The 20,866-nt window shown below is 39.3% G+C and overlaps 1 protein-coding gene across 1 annotated transcript in view; it reads right to left on the bottom strand.

Annotated features, from left to right (window-relative positions):
* The window catches only part of ZDBF2 (zinc finger DBF-type containing 2), a gene marked incomplete at both ends in the record, with an annotated part of 82,069 nt that overhangs the window by 1,361 nt on the left and 59,842 nt on the right, over window positions 1-20,866 (bottom strand). Inside the window, one exon of the mRNA XM_084259558.1 lies at window positions 509-605. Within this exon, the coding sequence (XP_084115684.1) occupies window positions 509-605 (97 nt within the window). The remainder of the gene's footprint in view (window positions 1-508; window positions 606-20,866) is intronic.

Here is a 20,866-nt window from a genome sequence, read left to right as displayed (position 1 = left end):
CTGCGTTTATTTGCTCTCCCAATGATAGTCTGGTAATGACTATGTTGTCTTACTCCGTTATTTGTATTTAGAATGGAGATAACATCTACTTTGGGGGATCAAGAATTCCACAATTAAAAGAAGGAATGTAGGTATAAAACCCCATAGTGATCACTGGCGTTAGCCATCTTCTTCATGGCCATTAACAAAGAGGGAAAGAGAAAAACACAGACAGACAGACTCAGAGACCTGATGTCACAGAACTGTTAGGGAGTCAAACACTAATGAGCTCTTCCTCTCTGTATCAGTGATAGGATATAATTATAACATAGTTATTAAGGTAAACTTGTAATTGAGTCCACACCCCTAAACAAGAGGCACAACAGCTTTCCTTTTGGCCCAACATTGTGTGCACAGAATCTTGCACGTTTGTGGTACAGAGCAGGCGCTCAGAAAATATGCCAGGAGTGGATAACCCAGTCTATGGTGCCTGAAGCAGGAGTCACCCCAAGGGGGTGAACACTCCTACCTCTCTGTAGCAATCTTCTTAGGTTAGTGTACTTGGGGTCTCCAGACACGTTGTCCTGACTGAGCTTTCCCAATTTATATTTAATGTAATGTTCATCCTGGAAAAGGGCTTAAGAGAAAGGAGGTTTACAAGGAATGAGAAGGGCAAAGGAAATAAAGGTGGAAGCTACCAAGTTTTTAAAGATGAAAAGTTATTTGAAAGGCATGTCTTACAATTGAGTGACAATTTCTCAAAGCCTGTTCCAATAAATAAAGCTATGACTCAACCTGAACTAACTGAACACCCATCAATTATAAGCCACTATTCCATGCACTTGGGGAATAGAATGAAGATTCAATTCAGTTTCTAATAAGGAGCAGGAGTATTTACAAAGAAGGATGTTATCTTTTGCACTCTAATCAAAAGACTGCATTTATTTACAGAACTTTAATGTTTACAGACATTGCTGGAGGCACAATATGTATCAGTAAATGAGACAGTGAGTCAGAGGAAGAGTAAATCACTCAGAAAATTTTTCCAGGAGTTTGGCCCTTAAACCACATATTTAAGGAAAGTTCAAAAAAACAGAATTAAATATTCTTTAAGTGGTTTATTTGTTAGATTTCATAATATTATCATTAGGTAGTTTGGAATTTTCACTGTTATGAAGTTTAATTCTAAATTTTCTCTGTGCTCTTTTAGTAACTTTGCTAATCATCATCTCTTGCTTTATTCTTTTTTTAAAGATTGATTTATTTATACAAGCACTGGGGTACAGGCCAGAGGCACAGGAGGGTGAGAGAATTCACCAGAGACAGAGCAGGGAGCAGAACAGGCAGAAGGACTGAAGTACATTGCTGAGGGGAGCAGTGGGCAAGGCAGGAGAGGTCTGCCGCACCATGTGGGTATCTCCTTGGCCAGCTGGGAATTGAACCCATGCTGCAGAGGCTGGAGACAGCTTCACAGCACTGAGCTCAACCAGCTGTGCCACTGGGGAGGCCCTCCTGCTTTATTCTTTATTCATGTCTGTGCGTTCTATCAAAAAAATACTGAGAACTGTGTTATATCTTGGTCATCCTAATCCCCAGAGCATAGTATATTACTATAGATTGTCACTTAACATCATTGATAGGTTCTTGAAAACTGTGACTTTAAGCAAAACAATTATAACAAAAGCTGGTCCTCAAATAACTATCACTTTATTCAATGTAGTCTGGGCACAGTTTTGTTTTGTTCCTCATCTGTGGTCTAATGAAATGAGGTTGAACAAAAGGAGGTGATCTGAGGACCTGCTCTCCCTGGAATAGAGTCAGCATTCCATAATCGTGGGCTGAGTAGAGGGGCACTCCCAGTTGTTGGGGGATGGAGGGAGGGTGGGACTCAGCAAACTGGACTGGAATGAAGAAAGGAATGTACCAGAAGTTTGAGCCCTATCATAGCTCTGGTTAGAAATGTGTGATAGATTCCAAGGGCATCAGGTTTCCATTGGGGTGGCATGGTCAGATGATAGACGTGGGATACTGCTGGAGTGGTAGGGAAGGCGAGTGGCCAGAAGTTCCATGGAAGGAAATAACATCAAGTGAAATGGACACCAAGTGAACACAGCAAAGGGTGTGTGCAAGCATGTGATGAGTTGTTTGAGTTGCTGCCTAGGCACCTTACAGTATGAGAACCCTGTTCACACCCAGAGTCTGCACATTTAGATAAGGATGCAAGTTGAGTACTCCTACTGTAAGTTCCTAAATTGCTTTTCCCAGTGCACCTTTTAAAATAACTACTTAGGGCCTCCCCGGTGGCGCAGCGGTTGAGCGCTGGGTTGCAAGCTGCCCGCGGCCTCTGCAGCGCTGGTTCGATCCCCGGCTGCTCCCCGGCCACCAGAGGAGGGCCCCACATGGCACGCAGACCCCTCCTACCGCCCGCTGCTCCCCTCAGCAGTGTACTTCATTCCTTCTGCCTGCTCTGCTCCCCGCTCTGGCTCTGGTGAATTCTCTCACCCTCCCGCGCTTCTGACTGTACCCAGTGCATGTATAAACAAACAAACAAATAAATAGATAAATAAAAATACATGCCTCCTTAAAAAATAAATAAATAAATAAATAAAATAACTACTTAGAGGTCCTCCCTGGTGGCGCAAGGGGTTAAGCACAGCACTGTGAAGCTATCTGCAGCCTCTGCAGCACCAGCTTGATTCCCGGCCAGGGAGCTACCCCCATGGCACAGCAGACCTCTCCTGTCTCACCTGCTGCTCCCCTCAGCAGTGTATTTCAGGCAATCTGCCTGTTCTGTTCCCCACTCTGTCTCTGGTGAATCCTCTTACCCCCCACACCTCTGGCCTATACCCCAGTTCTTGTATGTATAAATAAATAAATCTTTTAAAAAAATAAAATAAAATAATCACTTATAGCTGGGCCTACCAAAAGCTAGTGCCACCACCCTAACCATCTTCTAAGTGATAAGGTGTAGGCTGCTCTGTTTTTTTATCTCCTACTCATTCGTGACCTGGGAGAGAGGACTTCCCTTTCCTGGCTCACTGTGACCTTTCCTCTTTTATGTAGTGCTTAAGTAGTTAATTTTGTGACTTTATTTTCTTTGTGTGAGAGTATAAAACTGTGCCTTCAAGCAAAATGACCCCATGATTTTCCCTGTGCAGAGTGGAAGCTCAGACACTGAAGGAACTACCTGTTGACCCCACATGGATGGCTTTTTCCTCCTCACTCAGTAGGTCATACTCTGCTTATTAATGTGATTTATTACCAGGTTAGACCTCTCCAATTAAACAAACAGTGTCCAGGAAAGATAGACACACTGCTCACAGAAATGGTCCAGTTGGTCTGATAAAGAAAGACACCAGAAGTCCTCTCTTTGCAATTGTCTGTTGCAGATGGCAGAAAGTGACCCACTTTGAAACCAGTGAGAAAGCTGGGTCTGGACAGGAGCAAGGTAGGAGTAGATTTTTTATATTTGGAAGGCATCAGCCTCAACAGAGCTGAGATTCTGGGAGAGAAGGTAGAAAAAGGGATCACAGAAGAGGGGCCAGGTGGCCAAGCAGGGCAGGACAGCAAAGCAGACTCATAAGAGCAATCAGTATGAAATAACAGTGTACGAAATAATGATTAGGCTAAAAAGCCAAGGTCTAAGGAGGTATGGAGCCAATTGGTGGATGGTGTTACTATGGAGGAGTGGTTTGGGGAAGAGAAAACAACACAATCCAGGATCAAAGAAGAGTGGGGTTCAAGGGCAACAATCAGAGAGCTGGATGGGGGCAGATTTTGTGGCAGATTCTGCTGGAAGAGGTTTCTTTCACTCTCTTGAGAATGGCAAGTGGAAATTAATACTTCCTGGGGAAGAAGACAATATACTTGGTGAAAGCAAAAGAAGAGTAGGCTCTATTATTGGTACTTTCTACAAGTTCAGGGGTCAACAAACAGTTCCACTAAAGGAGCAGGTAGTAAATATTTAGCCCGGTGTGTCTAAATATGACACATGCATATGACTCTCATGCACATTCCTTTTTTTTTTCAATTCTTTTTATTTATTTTGTTTATTTATGCTGCAAATAGCCAACAGGCCTATGAAAAAATGTTCAACATCACTTGTAATCAGGGAAATGAAAATCAAAACTACAATGAGATACCATATTATACCAGTGAGAATGGCACATATTAAAAAAACTAGCAACAACAAATGTTGGCGAGGATGTGGAGAAAAGGGAACTCTCCTGCACTGCTGGTGGGAGTGCAAACTGGTCCAACCACTATGGAAAGCTGTGTGGAGATTCTTCAACCTGCTAAAGATGGAGCTTCCATATGATCCAGCAATTCCACTCTTAGCTATTTACCCAAAGGACACAGAAACATTAATTCAAATGGGCACCTGCACCCCTAGTTTTATACAGCACTATTTACAATAGCTAAGCTATGGAAACAACTCAAATGCCCCAAAATAGATGACTGGATCAAGAAGATGTGGTACATATACACATTGGAATATTACTCAGCAATCAAAAATGATAAACTCACATGCCATTTGCAGCAACATGGATGGAGCTGGAAGGGATTATACTCAACAAAATAAGCCAGAAAGAAAAATAAAAATACCGGGTGGTCTCACTCATAGCAGAAATTTAAAAGACCTAAATAAGGGACCAGGAAAAAGACTAATTATAATAAAGTAAAAATCAAAATCAACAAGCAACTATAAACCAGAGACTCACTAGGGGGGTTGGGTGGGGAGGGAGGAAGATCAAAACAAGGGGGGGTGGGAATTGTATGGGGAATATAACCAAGATGAAAATGCATACATACATTGTGCAAAAATGAAAAATAATGTAAAAAATATATAAAATAAAAATAATAATAATAATAATAATAATAAAATATTTATTTATGCATATAAGAACTGGGGTGTAAACCAAAGGTGAGGGGGGTGAGAGGATTCACCAGAGACAGAGTGGGGAACAGAACAGGCAGATTGCCTGAAATACACTGCTGAGGGGAGCAGCAGGTGAGACAGGAGAGGTCTGCTGTGCCATGGGGGTAGCTCCTTGGCTGGCTGGGGATTGAACTTGTGCTGCAGTGGCTAGTGATAGCTTTATAGCGCTGTGTCTTTAACCCCTGTGCCACCAGGGAGGTCCTTTCAACTCTTTTTAGAAATGTAAAAATCAAACAACCTGTGGGCCCTAGATTGCCAACCTACCATTTTTAACTGTGAGTGTGTGTGCACGCATATTAACTTAAAAAGCAGAAAAGATGAAGAAAGCATATACAAAGTAGATGTGACTCTAATTCCAAAAGAGCTAGTTCTTCATTGCAATTTAACTATTTGTTTAATCAATAAGCAGTAGCTAAATTCTTGACAGACATTCACCCTTGAAGGGACTCCTAAGGAAAGCAGCATTCTTTCATTCAGAGTAATTCATAGACTTAGACAATGGAGGGAAATGTCAGAAATCATTTCCCCAAAAGATGCAAATATTGAAAAGATGCTAGACTTTTCTTTTGTCTTGCCAAGATGTATTTTCTGGTGAATAGGGAGATGCTGAGTGGATGTTACAGCCATGGCAGCTCAGAGAATAGAGAAGCATATGCAATGACAGCCCTTCCTGGAGCCTGTCACCTCAGGGATCTGCCTGTGTTTCTCAAACTCAATCCTAAGGAGCACCTTAGGACAGCAAGGGCACTCCAGACACGGAACCACACCTGATTTCTCAGGCAACCTCCAAGTTCATGAAAAATAAGTCTGCAAGTCTATGTTAAATGCACTTCTGCTGATTCTAAAAGCTGAACCCCATGGGACATTTTCAAAAGTCAAGGTGTGTCTTATACCAACACTAGTGGGAAAAGAAAAGGAATTTATTACCAAAGCAATGTCATGTGGATGACATGTGCACATGTACCACGGTCACAGACATTCTAGTGGAATAATTGAACAAAAATGTATCAAAGTGTCAAAGGCTGCAAACATCTTAAGAAAGATAACTACTGGAGAAACCTAAAATTAAATTCTTATAGGATACTACGTTAAATGAAGGTTATTTAGGAATTCCTGAGAGCATAAGATAAACTTTAAAAACTGTTGATTTTTTCCCCACTACAAAAACATTAGGCTGTTTATCCCACAGTTTGGTGGCTTTACAAGCTGTGGCTTAAAGCATGTAAATAAGGACGCCATGGTGATTTGTAGTGATGACACAGGGTCTGGGAAACTTGAAAGAACTGTGTCCATTAAGAATAGTCGCCGAGTCAACACGTAATTACGAAGCCCTCACTGGGTCACAGAGCAGCAGCAAGCATTTCTGCAGAATAACCACATGCTAATTGGGGAGAGAAGAAACTTGCGCATTTAGAGTCAGCAACTGAATTTTATCTGAAAAAATGAACCCTCCCCCAGCAGAATTAACATATTGTAATCACCCCTACATTTGCATAATAATGATAGCCGAGCCCTTTAATAACAGAGGCTTTAATAATTACTGTGCATTTGTGCTCGAAAAGTGATTTTATCCTATTTGATCCTCAATTCTGTGGCACGGAGAAGGCAGCTACTGCTATTCTTTTTAAGAGATTCATCTTGGTTTTTGTGGTGATCCTCAATCCTGACTGCATATTCTTATTACCTGGAGAGCTTTAACAACCCGTCCAATGCTTGAGTCTTTAAAATCTTCAAAAGAGGGGGCCAACATCGATATTGTTTGAATCTTCCCATATTGAATGAAGGTGCATTAGGGAGAGGATATACTGGGTAAAGAGAGTCTCCCAGACCATATGGCTGCTCAATATCAAAGCTGGAATTACAACCCTGAATTCCAGTCCAGGGATCATTTCCCAGGTCTTTGTCCCCATTTCTGCTCTCATCACAAGTTGACCTTGAAGGGGAGACATTAAAAAGTTAGTTTAGTATCATTGCTGCAAGACCTAAGATAATGTAGAATTAGAAAACATTTGAACCAGAGGTTACCTTTGAGATTACCTGGGAGTTCAAGCGCAAGTTTGTTCTATTGCAGAAATAAAGATGCAGAGAGTTTAAGCTTTTTGCCCAAGGTCACACTAGAGTCTATGGCAGAGCTGGGACTGGATTCAGGTTTCCCTTGTCCAGGCAGTCCAGTACCTTGTATTTTGCTTTGATCACAGTTTGTTAAAAAAGAAAAAAGAAAAAAAAAAAACCACGCTTGCAAAAATCCTGGTCAGTCTGCAATGTAATCCATTTCTGGCCTCCCACATGATATTGCTTTGTAAAGACAGAAGCTATGAGGGCTGGGCCTCAAATCATCAGCTCTTCTAAATTCAGTCCCATAGACTAGTAGCATAAAATAGACTCATATGTCTTTGGAAGCAATCCATCCAAATGAAACACCTATTGTTCTCCTACTTCTCTTGTCTTTAATGCCTAAAATATTCTCAAGGGACAGTTTTCCCATCTAATGAGTTTCTTGAATATATCTTAAGAACTCAACAACTGCAGCTCTTAAATCATGTTGTAGGTAGTACCAAATTCAGTGAGAAAATACAAAGAATATAGAAAATAATAAAAATAATAACAAGGAGGAGGGAAAAAGGAATAATTCATATTGCACTGTCAGATTCTGTGTTAAGCACCTTAACTAGAAGATCTCATGTAAACTTCACACAGTCCTGTGAAGGAGCTCCATTTTTACCCCCATTTTGATTGATAAGGGAATCACACATGAAGAAGTTAAATGACTTGTCCAGGGCCTCCCCGGTGGCGCAGCAGTTGAGCGCTGGGTTGCAAAGCTGCCCGCAGCCTCTGCAGCGCCAGTTCGATCCCCGGCTGCTTCCCAGCCACCGGAGGAGGGTCCCACATGGCACACAGACCTCTCCTGCCGCCCGCTGCTCCCCTCAGCAGTGTACTTCGGTCCTTCTGCCTGCTCTGCTCCCCACTCTGGCTCTGGTGAATTCTCTCACCCTCCCGCACTTCTGACTGTACCCAGTGCTTGTATAAATAAATAAATTAAATAAATCTTTAAAAAAACAAAAAAAGTTAAAAAAAAAAAAAATGACTTGTCCAAAGTGGTATGACTACTAAGAAGCAGAGCTGGGTCAACAGCAATGTCTGCCTGACTGCAAAGTACACATTTTAAGCACACCATAATGACTCACTCTATCAAGGGTAATGATAAAATTCACCAAAATATTACTAAAACTGAAGCCTCTACCCAAACCATGTTTAATTAAGAACCACTTTTGTTTAAAACTGGAGCTAAAAAACACTGATGCCATAGAATCCTTTTGACCACTGCCCCCAAACAAAACAGTCTCTTCAAAAGACCCTTACTATTTTGAAATCATGGCACATGATTATAAATACAACTTAAAATTTTATTTTACTTCTGCTTAAAACCATGGACATATTGATCCACACACAAAATGGTTCTGAGTTACATTCTTAACTTTACATTAGAGCTTTTTGAATAAAGCCACTCTATGCAATGATTCATACATTCCCAAACAAAACCTAATTATGATCCATACTCTTGTTCCCTAAGTTGAAATACAACTCCACAGGACAGGGCCAAGATCTTCACTTCTGAGATAATTAATTTTTTCCAAATTTTAAATTAACCAATATTGTACCCATTAAATTCAGTTTAATCTGACCTATTATAATTAGCAACATTTATTAACCTACCTCATCAAGTAATGTTAGCTTTTGCCAACCTATTACATGTTGAGATTTTAAAGACAATATGTATGAAAACTTTAATTCTGATCAGCAGTTATAAATATTTTTATTCTGTTGTTGATCTAAGGGAAAAAGAATAGCTAACATTTATATAGCTCCTTAGATTATATAACATGCATTTGGATACCTTTTGTCATATGCAAAATTCCAGCACATAAGTTAAAGATGAACCAGCTGTTTTATTTCTGTGAGATTTTCATGAGATTAGACTATTCAAGTCATGAGTATAGACATGGCTTAGAGAGAAAAAAAAATAATAATAAAGACAAACCACCACTGCTCAAGAAGGAAAAAATAAACTCTAAGATTCTCCAGAGTTCAGTTCTAAGCCTTTTTATTTGCTATTCTAATAAATTATCTGAGGGGTAAATTGCATGCTGAAATACAATGTTTTGCAGAAAGCATTAAGTTCTTCCATGCAGTAAAATGTTTGGGTGAACTAAAATAAACTATAAACAAATTTCATGACACTGAATAAACAGGCCAAAAAAGTAATAAAAGAATTTCCATATCAACAAGTAAGTTTTGGAAAAAGTAACCTAAACAATTTATATATCTAAATAGTTATATATCCCACCTTCAAACATCACTGCACACATGGATTATTATACGAATCACAGCTGGCAGTCATACCACACACGCATGTGTGCACACACTCTTCTTCAAATCCAATATGGGAAAAATACTGTGGAGTTGACTGTCCCTTGAATAAACCAACTTTACCTAAAAATGCCAACTAGACAATAGTGGTAATGAAATAGAAAAATCAAAATTTTAGCAGACTATGTATGACGCAATCCTAGATTGGACACAATTCAGGAAAAAGCAACTTAAATGACCAAGCTGCTGACAGATGAGAACAACCTAAAAAGATAACCATACCATCCAGCAAGATAAAGAATGAGAGGATGTTTTCAAAGACTAAAATCATGAATGATGCAATAAGGACAACATACATAGCCAGCTAAACCCTAAAATATCTTGAGGAAGGAATATCATCTGAAATTGAAGAAATAGGTTTGGGGTAAATAGCAACAGTAGCTCACTTAGTGTTAAGTTAATTCATAATGGACTGTTCTTGGGAAATTGCCCTGCTCAGAAATCTCCCTACTTCTGAAAACATTCAGAGAAGTAGATCACAATGACTATGTCTCTACTTTCTAATCTTGCTCCTCCTGTTCCCAAACCCATCCCCCTGTTTCCAACCCATTTAGATCTGATCAAAGATGGCCACAATGCTTCATCACACACACATGCATTTTATCTGACAATCTGACAGCCATATTTTGTCCATTGCAGCACAATTCTAGTGAGCCATTTTCAATACAGAGTTCCCTGTGGGGTATATCAAGTAGCACTTAGATCAGCTGGCCTTCTCCCTTGGCCTCCCTCCTCCTGGACCTTTCCAGAGTGCATTGATTCCAAGGCCAACCCTAAAAAAAAATCCTGAGTGCAAAATACCACCTCAGAGTTTGCCTATAAGAAAGTCAACAACCTTGCTTTACCCAATTTTGAAAAATTCAGATCATAAAAATAATAGCCCCAAGTTCCTTCTGATTTAGACTTAGAAGAACTGTCATTTTAGACAGGGCAAGAAACTGATCACTAAGTAAATGTTTAACTGGTGGTTAATTTTTGTAAGTTTAAAAAATATTAATTTGTTCATCTAGAATAGTGTTAATAACCCATTTCATGTTAAAAGAAATAGCATATGGCCTCCCCTGGTGGCGCAGCGGTTGAGCGCTGAGCTGCGAAGCTGCCCGCAGCCCGCTGGCAAGGGTCCCACATGGCGCACAGACCTCTCCTGCCGCGCCACTTGCTCCCCTCAGCAGTGTATTTCGTCAGTCTGCCTGTTCTGTTCCTGGCTCCGGTGAATTCTCTCACCCTCCCGCACTTCTGACTGTACCCAGTGCTTGTATAAATAAATAAATAAATCTTCAGAAAAAAAAAAAGAAATAGCATATTTTTATGAAAATAATTATTTTCCAAAATAACACTGTATATTGAAAAGAGTAGATCTCTTTTCAGTTTATATTTCTGCAATTTGTATTCTTCTATTTCTACTTAGAAGAGTGCTGAATTTTCACATCTGCTTCTACATTGAATTTGTTATTTTAATTAATGCATATGGAAAAATTTGGCCTCACACAAGTATGCATGCATGTTTAATAAACTGTGAATTAAATAAACTGTGAATATTCATCTTAAACACTAAAGTTATGCAAGTGGTTATTTCTTAAAGGTTAGCTGCAACACAGGACCTAAGACTCTATCATTGAACACTTTGCACCAACTTTACCTGTGAATCCTTACAATGAAACACATAAATATTCATTTGTATTTTATAGAACTTAATTTCACTATCTTTTAAAGGGTAATATTGGATAAACTATTGAGTTTATTTAATACAGTTTATGTTTTAAGTCACAAACACAATCCTCAGTTATAACATTGTTGTTTGGGGAGTACACAATCCATTTTGTGGTGATTTGCTTTACTGAAAGGTTTATAGGAAATGCATTTTAGAAATCAGGAACTGCTGAGAGCAGTGGAAAGGCAGGACAGTACAGGGACAGGAGCATGTTATTTAGGAGCTAAGGCTCAGATCTCAAAACAACTCTTCATAAAGAATTTCAGAAGTGGCCATATGTGGAAACACTGGATAAACTCTAACATACTGCAACTTCTTATAGTGATGAGAAAATATATTCTGGAGCAATGAATATAATAAAGATTCCAGCAGAACTTCCAGCCCAGGTGCAATGAACATGCCAATGCAAGTATAATTAACAAGTTTGCTTACTTACAGCTCCTTCCCTTGCAAGATTCATGGCCAGGGCCTCAGTACCCTTATCTACAAGATCAGGTAGCCAACCAGCTGGTCTATCTCTCCAAGGCCATCCCCGAATGCCTGCATCTTTCCCCCCTTGCTTTGCCCCCATTGTCTGGGGACTTTGCTGCAAATGGTTGTGCCTGCTGAAAAACGATGCTATCAATGTAACAGATACGGAGACAGTTGTGTATAAAAGGAACTCTTGGTCTTTAAACCAGTGCTCAGACCTTACGGGCCTACCCAGGTTTGGGACCTCATGTGAGTAATAAAGCTTCTCCTGACCTCACCATTTCTGAAGCACCGCTTGTTCTTCCTCCGCCTGGGTAAAAGGCTAGAATTTATTTTTACAACAATAGGGACCAGGAAGGTAGTGAAAAAAGTGAAGGTATCAGGTAATAAGGAACAGTGAAGACTGTGGCAAACAAGGACACACATGCTTGTCTACATAGGATAGCTCCAACATAGGTCCCTCCAATGTTTGAATTCAGGTAAATAGACCCAATGTGACTAGATGTTCCAATTTTATAAGAAAAACTAGAAATGTAAATATTTGTGACTTCTTAAAATTATTAATTATTAGCTACTTATTCAAATATCTTTAAACACTGCCTAAAGTCAAAGAAAACATGAAAGTGGACCAGACCTGGCCCACAGCAGTGACTTTTGCCCTTTTGAAAACCTGACTAATGGCCCAATAAACATTTTAACAGCTCTAAGTCCAAGCTCTTCCTTACACTGAACCAAAGCCTGGAATGGCCTCACTTCTACTTTAGCTGATACAGGTCTACCCTCTGGAGCAACAAAGAATAACTGTTTCTTTTGTTTTCTTTTTGGTCTTGAAGTATGTCCTTCAAAACGAAATGTCTGTCTTCATAGCTTCTTTCCATTTCTAATTCTTCTAGTCCCTCTATGTTCTCTAAACTACCTTATTGGGAAAAAAAAAAAAGTACTGGGCTGTGGTTTTCATTGTGTTTCTATCAAGCATCTTCAGACTCCTTATTGTCTTTCACCTATTTAAACCTCCCAGATTCTACCTTCTGCTCTAAAATATTACTAGTGCGAAATGATTCTTCCACTTCTGATGTTTCTTTCCAAGGGAGTGGAAATGTATTGCATTCTACTCCAGGCCTCTCTCTATCCCTTTACTGTCTCTACCTCTGGGACACAGATGTGATTTATCTGATGAGCAATTTTTTTCTTTTTATGTAAATAATATTGGATTATAACATTATATAAGTTTCCATTGTTTGTTCATTGTTGAGAATCAGCGTATGTAAATACTAGGTTCCCATTAAAAGCCAAAATCCATCTTTCATGATACCATTGTATCCTTTTTCAGACTTACCCAAGCCCCTTCTCTCTTTCTTTCTATAACCACTAATTGGTCTTATAGTCCAAAAGTTTATTATTGTTTATTTAGTTTGATAATTAAATTTGAAAAGAATAACCTAGACCTACCAAGATCAGTGTTTCTTTAATTTACTACTTTGTGCTACTTACAGAGAACAGGAGCTTTCCATCAGTAATGGAATAATGTTTGGCCTCCAACCTTATTTCAGTTTGTACTAAACCTAGTTAGATAACGGGAGAGCTATTTGTTGAGCTCTCTGAAAAATACAATTCACCATTTATCTCATCTCAGACGATTCATTACAACTAAATGGTCATTGCAACTAAAAGGAAACTCAGAAAATATTTAGTTCAATATCATCATAGGAAAAATGAGTCACAGCAAATTAAGTGACTTGCCTCCAAACTATCAAGTTAACAGTAGACACTAAAACCAATTTTTAAAACAATATTTAGAAGTTTGGGGGAAAATTAGGCTAATCATTAAAGAAGTTAATGATGTGTGACAAAATTAAAAATTGTTATTATGAATTATGAATTATAAATTTTAGCTAAATGGTTTTGCTGTTATATTTATATAATCTATTACTTTTAGAACAGTAGTATAAAGATTCTAAACTCTTGCCAGTTTACTGTATTAAAGATGGTCTTATTGGGGCCTCCCTGGTGGTGCAGGTGTTAAAGTCTCAGTGCTATCAAGCTATCCCCAGCCATTGCAGTATGAGTTCAATCCCTGGCCAAGGAGCTGACCCACATGGCACAGAAGACCTCTCCTGTCTCACCTACTGATCCCCTCAGCAGGGTATTTCAGAAGATCCACTCTGTCTCCGGTGAATCCTCTCACCCCCTGCACCTCTGGCCTACACCCCAGTTCTTGTATGCATAAATAAATCTTAAAAAAAAAAAAAAAAGATGGCCTTATTACTTGCAACTCTGGTAGCTCACATTACCCAAAGAAGAGGTATATTAGAGAACAATATAACCAAACAGGAGATATTAGGCAGGTAGGTAGGTAGGTGGATAAGCAGATAGATAGATAGATAGATAGATAGATAGATAGATAGATAGATAGATAGATAGATAGATAGACTATGTGAGGAATTGGCTCACCAATTAGGGAGACTGAGAAGTCCTAAAATCTTAGTCAGTTAGCTGGAAACTCAGAAAAATTGATGTATAATTCCAGTCTGAATCTTTAACCTGAAAGCCAAGTGGGCCAATGAGTAAGTTCCAATTTGAAAGCCAGCAGACTCCAGACTAAAGAGCCAATGTTTCAGCCGGAAACTGAAAGTCAGGAAGAAAAACAAAGAACAGTGTCCCATTTCAAGCAGTTGTAAAGTAGGAGTTTCCTCTTATTCCAGGAAAGCCAGACTCACTGTTCTGTTCAGGCCTTCCACTGTTGTATGTGGCCCATCAACCAAGGTAAGGCAATCTGGTTTTGGTCAGCAACAAAGTCAAATGTCAGTCTTAATCCAAAACCATTTTCACACACTCACAATAATGTCTGAACAAGTATCTGGACACCCTATGGCCCAGTCAAGTTCTCACACAAAATTAACCATCACAAGTCCAGCCCTTGTTAACGTGACACTATTAGGAAGCTCCTTAAACCACAGGTAATCTCCAATTAAAGATAATAACAGGGTCACATTTCTGCCAACATGATATAACTATGATATATATAGTGCACTAGCCCCTTACTCACAAACAGGCATAAAATCTTCAGTTATGTAAGTGAAAGTTCTCCTTGATACCTGTAATTTAAATACTATGATATAAATTTAGCAATTTAAATGCTATTATATAAAATATACATCTCTTATGTAACATGATAAGGGAATAAGAGGAACAAAAACAAAGATAATGGATATATGTGAAATATATAAATGTACACAGTATGTATGCCATATATAAACATATTCATGACAAAATTTTGTTTATATTTTGGAAATATGCATATTATGACAATTACAGTAACTAGTCATACCCGGTATACATATAATAACTACCTTCTTCTATCACCCATGTTGTATTCCTTTCGCCTTCAATGAGTACCTCATCTGGTTGTGGTTCTTTACCTGACAGAGTGACCAAAACCTTCATTCTTGAAGGGTCTAAGTTATTAGTAGTCCTGCCTGAACTGGGTTTCTGTGCTTTCTATTTACCTTAATTATAGGGCATTGTGTTAATAAGATGCCCGAGCAAGATGGCAGCATAGGGCATTTCAAATATGGGTCTCTTCCCAGCAACATCGATTTGAATAGCTTCCATGCATGAAAATACCTTCATAAGAACTCAGGATTCCTTGTGAGGGATTACAAAAGTAAGAAATGACACACTGAAGAGGATAGAAAAAACAGTTTGTTATTTTTTCCATCACTCCTACTCCAAGTTTGGTCAACTCAATGCACAGAGAAATACCCTCCTTGAGGGTGAGAGAGAGTGAACTGAGTGCCCAACTTTACCAGGGGCCCTAGCACTGGCCTACACCAACTCCAGACTGACTCCCATAGCCCTAGACTTCAGGCCTGCCCCAGCACCGGGCTGAGAAATGACTGAATTTGTAATAGAAAACTTCTCAACAAAAAAAAATCCAGAACCAGGGCCTCCCCGGTGGCGCAGCGGTTGAGCACTGGGTTGTGAAGCTGCCCGCAGCCTCTGCAGCGCTGGTTCGATCCCCAGCTGCTCCCCGGCCACCAGAGGAGGGTCCCACATGGCGCGCAGACCTCTCCTGCCGCCCGCTGCTCCCCTCAGCAGTGTACTTCGCTCCTTCTGCCTGCTCTGCTCCCCGCTCTGGCTCTGGTGAATTCTCTCACCCTCCCGCGCTTCTGACTGTACCCAGTGCTTATATAAATAAATAAATAAATAAATAAATAAATAAATAAATAAATAAATAAATAAATCTTTAAAAAAAAAAAAATCCAGAACCATATGGTTCCAGTGGTAAATTCTAACAATGATTTAAAGAAGAATTACCAACCTTTCTCAAGTGCTTCCAAACACTTGAAGAGGAGGGAACACTCAGTAACTGATCCTACAAGGGCAGTATTATTCTGATACCAAATTCAGATAAGGACACTACAAGGAAAAAAAACACTACAATATTCCAAATGAATATAGATCCAAATATTCTCAATAAAATTCTAGCAAACTGGGGCCTCCCCTGGTGGCGCAGGTGGTTGAGCACAGCACTGTGAAGCTGTCCACAGCCTCTGCAGCACCGGTTCAATCCCTGCTCACCAGCGAGGGTCCCACTTGGCGTGGCAGACCTCTCCTGTCTCACCCGCTGCTCCCCTCAGCAGTGTATTTTAGTCTGCCTGTTCTGTTCCCCGCTCTGTCTCTGGTGAATCCTCTCACCCTCCCATGAATCTGGCCTGTACCCCAGTTCTTGTGTAAATAAATAAATAAAATCTTAAAAAAAAAAATTCTAGCAAACTGGATTCAATAGCACATTAATAGAGTCATTTTCCATGACCAAGTGGGATTCATCCCCGGAAAGCAAAGATGATTTAACAGATGAAAATCACTGAATATGACACACTAAATTCAAAGAATGAAGGATAAAAATCACAGTCATTTCAATAGATGCAGAAAAAGTATTTGCCAAAATTCAACATCCCATTATTATAAAAACTAAACAAAATGGATATAGAAGTAATGTAACTCAGCATAGAAGACTCATTATGATAAGCCTATAGGAAACATCATACTTAATGGTGAAAGTTCAGAAACTCTTTTTTTAAGCTCAGGAACAAGCCCACTCTAACCCCTCCAATTCAAAAAAAAACCCTGAAAGTTCTAGAGGTAGTGCTGGCTATTCTTTAATAATTGGGCTTATTGATGCTCTTGGTCTCAGATTTATGAAGTGGAGGAAATATATTCCAGTACAACAGGGCACAATTAGACAAATAAGAACTAAGAGGCATCCAGATCAGAAAGGAAGAAGTAGTATTGTCTCTTTTCACATATAATGTAATATTGTATATAGAAAATTTTAAAAACTCCTCCAAAAACCATTACAACTAATAAGCAATTTCAACAAAGTTGCATGATACAAAATCAACATAGGAAAATGGAGATGAAAAAGAAAATAAAAGAAAAAAATCAGTTGCATTTCTATATACCAACAACAGACTACCTGAAAAAATAAATAAAACAATCCCACTTAAAATAGCAATAAAAAGCATTAAGTTGCTTAGGAATAAAGTCAACCAAGAAGGTAAAAGACCTATACATTGAAAATTATAAGTCACCGAGGAAGTTAATTGAAGAAGATATCCATTGATGGAAAGATATCCCATATTCATGAAGAAAATGAATTAATATTGTTAAAATATCAATATTAACCAAAGTCATCTATAACTACAATGAAATCCCTATCAAAATTCCAATGTTATTTTTCACAAAAATAGAAAAAAGCAAATAATTCATATGGAACCACCAAGGACCCCAAATAGCCAAAGCAATTCTGAGAAATAGGAAAACTGGAGGCATGACACTTACTGATTTCAAGATATACTACAAAGCTAAGTATCAAAATAGGATAGTACCAACATAAAAATAGACATAGAACAATGAAACAGAACAGAGCCCAAAAATAAATCTACACATCCATGGTCAATTAATAGTTGAAAAGAGAGCCAAGAATATCCAATGGAGAAAGGATAGTCTCTCCAAGAATAATTTTGGGAAAACTGGATATTCATATGTGAAGAATGAAATTTGACTCCTGTCTCTACTACTCACATAAATTAAGTTGAAATGGATCAAAAGCTTAAAGGTAAGACCAAAGAAAAATATAGTCTTTAATATATGCTCTGGGAGAATATCTTTCTGCTAATTTGTGTTGACATAAACTAGCAATATGGCTGACATTTTCTCCTTGGAAGTGAATTGTGCCCTGTTGTACTGGAATATATTTCCTCCACTTCATAAATCTGAGACCAAGAGCATCAATAAGCCCAATTATTAAAGAATAGCCAGCACTACCTCTAGTGACTAGAAACTGAGCAGTTCTGTGTTTCTAATGATTGGTTATTTGAGGACAAAAATATAAAGGGCCCAAGGGAGCTATCAAAATGTTAATCATCAATAGATTAGATCTTATTATTGCTATTTTGTTAATCCTCTCCTCTCTTGGGAGAAACTGGCATTTGAGACTTTTCTTCTGCTCACTCTGCTTTGAGCAGGGGAAGGGATGGAATGAGCAGCGGCTTCTGTGGGTGACTGTATTAATCCAAGTCTTTGCCTTTGTTCTCAGTGCCCCTCAGGAGTCTATGTATCAGGGCCATGCAGCACCAGAAAAGTTGAAACTTCGCACGTGTGGTCAAATCCATTATATGTCATATGAATATCTGGATCCTCTCTGACTTATTCATCATAATGCCTATTTCAGAAAGTCAAGAGAAACTTTTGAAGCCAATTTGTGGCAAGTGTAATATTTTATATTGACTGAAAAAAAAAACAGGCTTGTCTCTTCTAGCAAACTATCCAATAATAAAAGTTACAGTGTCCATGCATCATCTGCCTATTTGCAGTTACACATAATTACACAATTATTCTTGCAACTAATATTGGCTGAGGAGGAAATTGAAGTCATAGGGGAAAATAAGCTATGTAGGAAGAACACAGGGAAAAAGGTGAGGCATCCATCTAAAAAGCACCTTCATGTTTAAGATTGTCAGAGGAAAAGGGGAACTGTAATATTTGTAATATTATTTAGTTCCTATTCACTAGAATGTTCTTTTACTGTGTCCATTATAGTGATTTCCCTATTAATTTTTAAAATTTTATTAAGTTTATTCTCATTCTCACAATTTCTAATTATTTTGTTTTGTAGTCTATCAAGTCTTGACTCAGGTCTGCCAGTTTCTATTTGTAACTTCTTGTTCTCTATCTTTTTGAAGATCTGAAACATAATTTAAAAAAATCATTCAATCTGTTTCTATTACATAGGAATGAGACCATTTGATTGATTATTTTGTTGACTATCTTTTTTAGTGTTTTCGTTTTACTACAGGTGAATTTATATTGGGTTGATAGGCTGATCTCAAATCATATAGGTCTTTGTTGTTGTTTTGTCTAATCTTGTTTCCTCTCTCTGTGATCACTCCTCTCTATGTATAAGTGTTGCAGTTGCCTCTACTCAGCCCCTAGGGAGACTCACCACCCAAGTGCAGAACGAGGTCTGATGCCAAAGGGACAGCTCCAAGTGCAGAGTGATGGGGTTATTTTAGATTTAAACAGTTTCCTGCTCCACTTCCTCCTGTCCCCTGCTGGGATTCAGCTTCATAAAGCCACAGCTTCTTACAGTGATCAGAGCTGTTTCAACCTCCATTCATGGTCAGGACAGGTCAACCAAGCTTTTGCTTTTCCACAGTGATGCTGACCCTGGTGCCCCACCACATGTGGGCACTTTGATTTTCATTACCCTGCAGGAGTGGCACTCCAAATTCTGCCTATTTCTGGACCTGTAGCCCAGCAGGCCTAGGCTGCAGTCTCAGCTTACTGCTGAGTGTTTCCATTTTTGGTCCATGAATATGTTTAGTTATTATTTAATTTTTTTTCATAGGTATGTCTTTTAAGTTTGGAGCAGAGGGGAACTTTTAAGGGTGCACTCACAGCACCACTTGATGGAGAAGCCTAGAAAGAAAAGAAAGAAGGGTGTGGCTATAGATGAATCTATAGGATAGGAATCAGCAGTAGAAGAACATCACAATGTTGCTTAAGGATGGCCCAGCTTTCAAAGTCACAGAAATAGTCTAACCAGACAGCAGGCATGTCGGCTAAAGAATGAATAGTACTCAAGTGCATATTTACTGTCAGACCAACACAGACACATTCTAAGGAGAAGAGATAAGTATTGCCAGGATAGTCCATGCAGTTTTCCAGAACCCATCCACATCAACTCCCATCACCTTAAACTCAAAAGAAAAACAATCAAGAGATGAATTGTGTCATTTAATCCAAAATTTTATCAAAATATCTCCCCTTCTGTACTCTCCCCCTTTTTGCTTGATTGAGAAATTTGCACTGAGAGTTTCACCAACACCCAGGGCTTTATAAACTACTTTTCTCTTTATTTGCCTTCATATGTAGTCCCACATTCCTGGTGCCCAAATGCTAAGCTGAGTTTAAGCATCATCTAAGGGTGCAGGCCATGCTCACTTATAACATGCTTGCCTTTTACAAGAGGCATCTCCAAACACCCAATGTTCCTGACCTTATATTCTCCATCCACCCAATTTCCTGCTCATGGCTATTTCTCTTGTCTGCCACCACATGTGGTAGATTTGTTTCTTTGAAGTCCAGTGATGTCACCTTTGCTCAGGACACTACTTTTTTATATTTTGGAGATTTTTAGTCCTAACAATTCTTCCTTCTAGGTGAGAATTCCTTTCTGCCCCATTTGTACCATCTGGAAAGCACTTCCATCAATGTATTTCTGAGCTGGGGTGACTTGGTGACATGTGTCAGGCCTTGAGAATTGTAGAAAAAAGCAGCATAGGGGCCTCCCCGGTGTCACAGCGGTAGAGCGCTGGTTTGCGAAGCTGCCCGCAGCCTCTGCAGCGCCGGTTCGATCCCCGGCTGCTCCCCGGCCCTGGAGGAGGGTCCCACATGGCGCGCAGATCTCTCCTGCCGCCCGCTGCTCCCCTCAGCAGTGTACTTCGGTCCTTCTGCCTGCTCTGCTCCCTGCTCTGACTCTGGTGAATTTTCTCACCCTCCCGCGCGCTTCTGACTGCACCCAGTGCATGTATAAATAAATAAATCAATCTTTAAAAAAAAAAAAAAAAGCAGTATGTCTCTTCTCTCGGGTTTCTCCAGCTTTGTGTCAGGTCAACAGAAGTTCTGCTTTCTTTACCTCTTTTTCTGCAGGAGCACAACCTAATTCCTTATGCTTGTGTTCCATTTCCTTTTCTCCCTAAGGAATCCCTATTTCTTGCAGGTAATAGTAGCTGTTTCTTTCCAAACTCTGCTTGTTCCTAAGTTAGTCCACT

This window comes from Talpa europaea (assembly GCF_964194135.1).
Source record: "Talpa europaea genome assembly, chromosome: 1".
NCBI classification, from domain to species: domain Eukaryota; kingdom Metazoa; phylum Chordata; class Mammalia; order Eulipotyphla; family Talpidae; genus Talpa; species Talpa europaea.
Note: the sequence above shows the minus strand (reverse complement) of the source record. Positions and strands in the feature narration are given on the sequence as shown.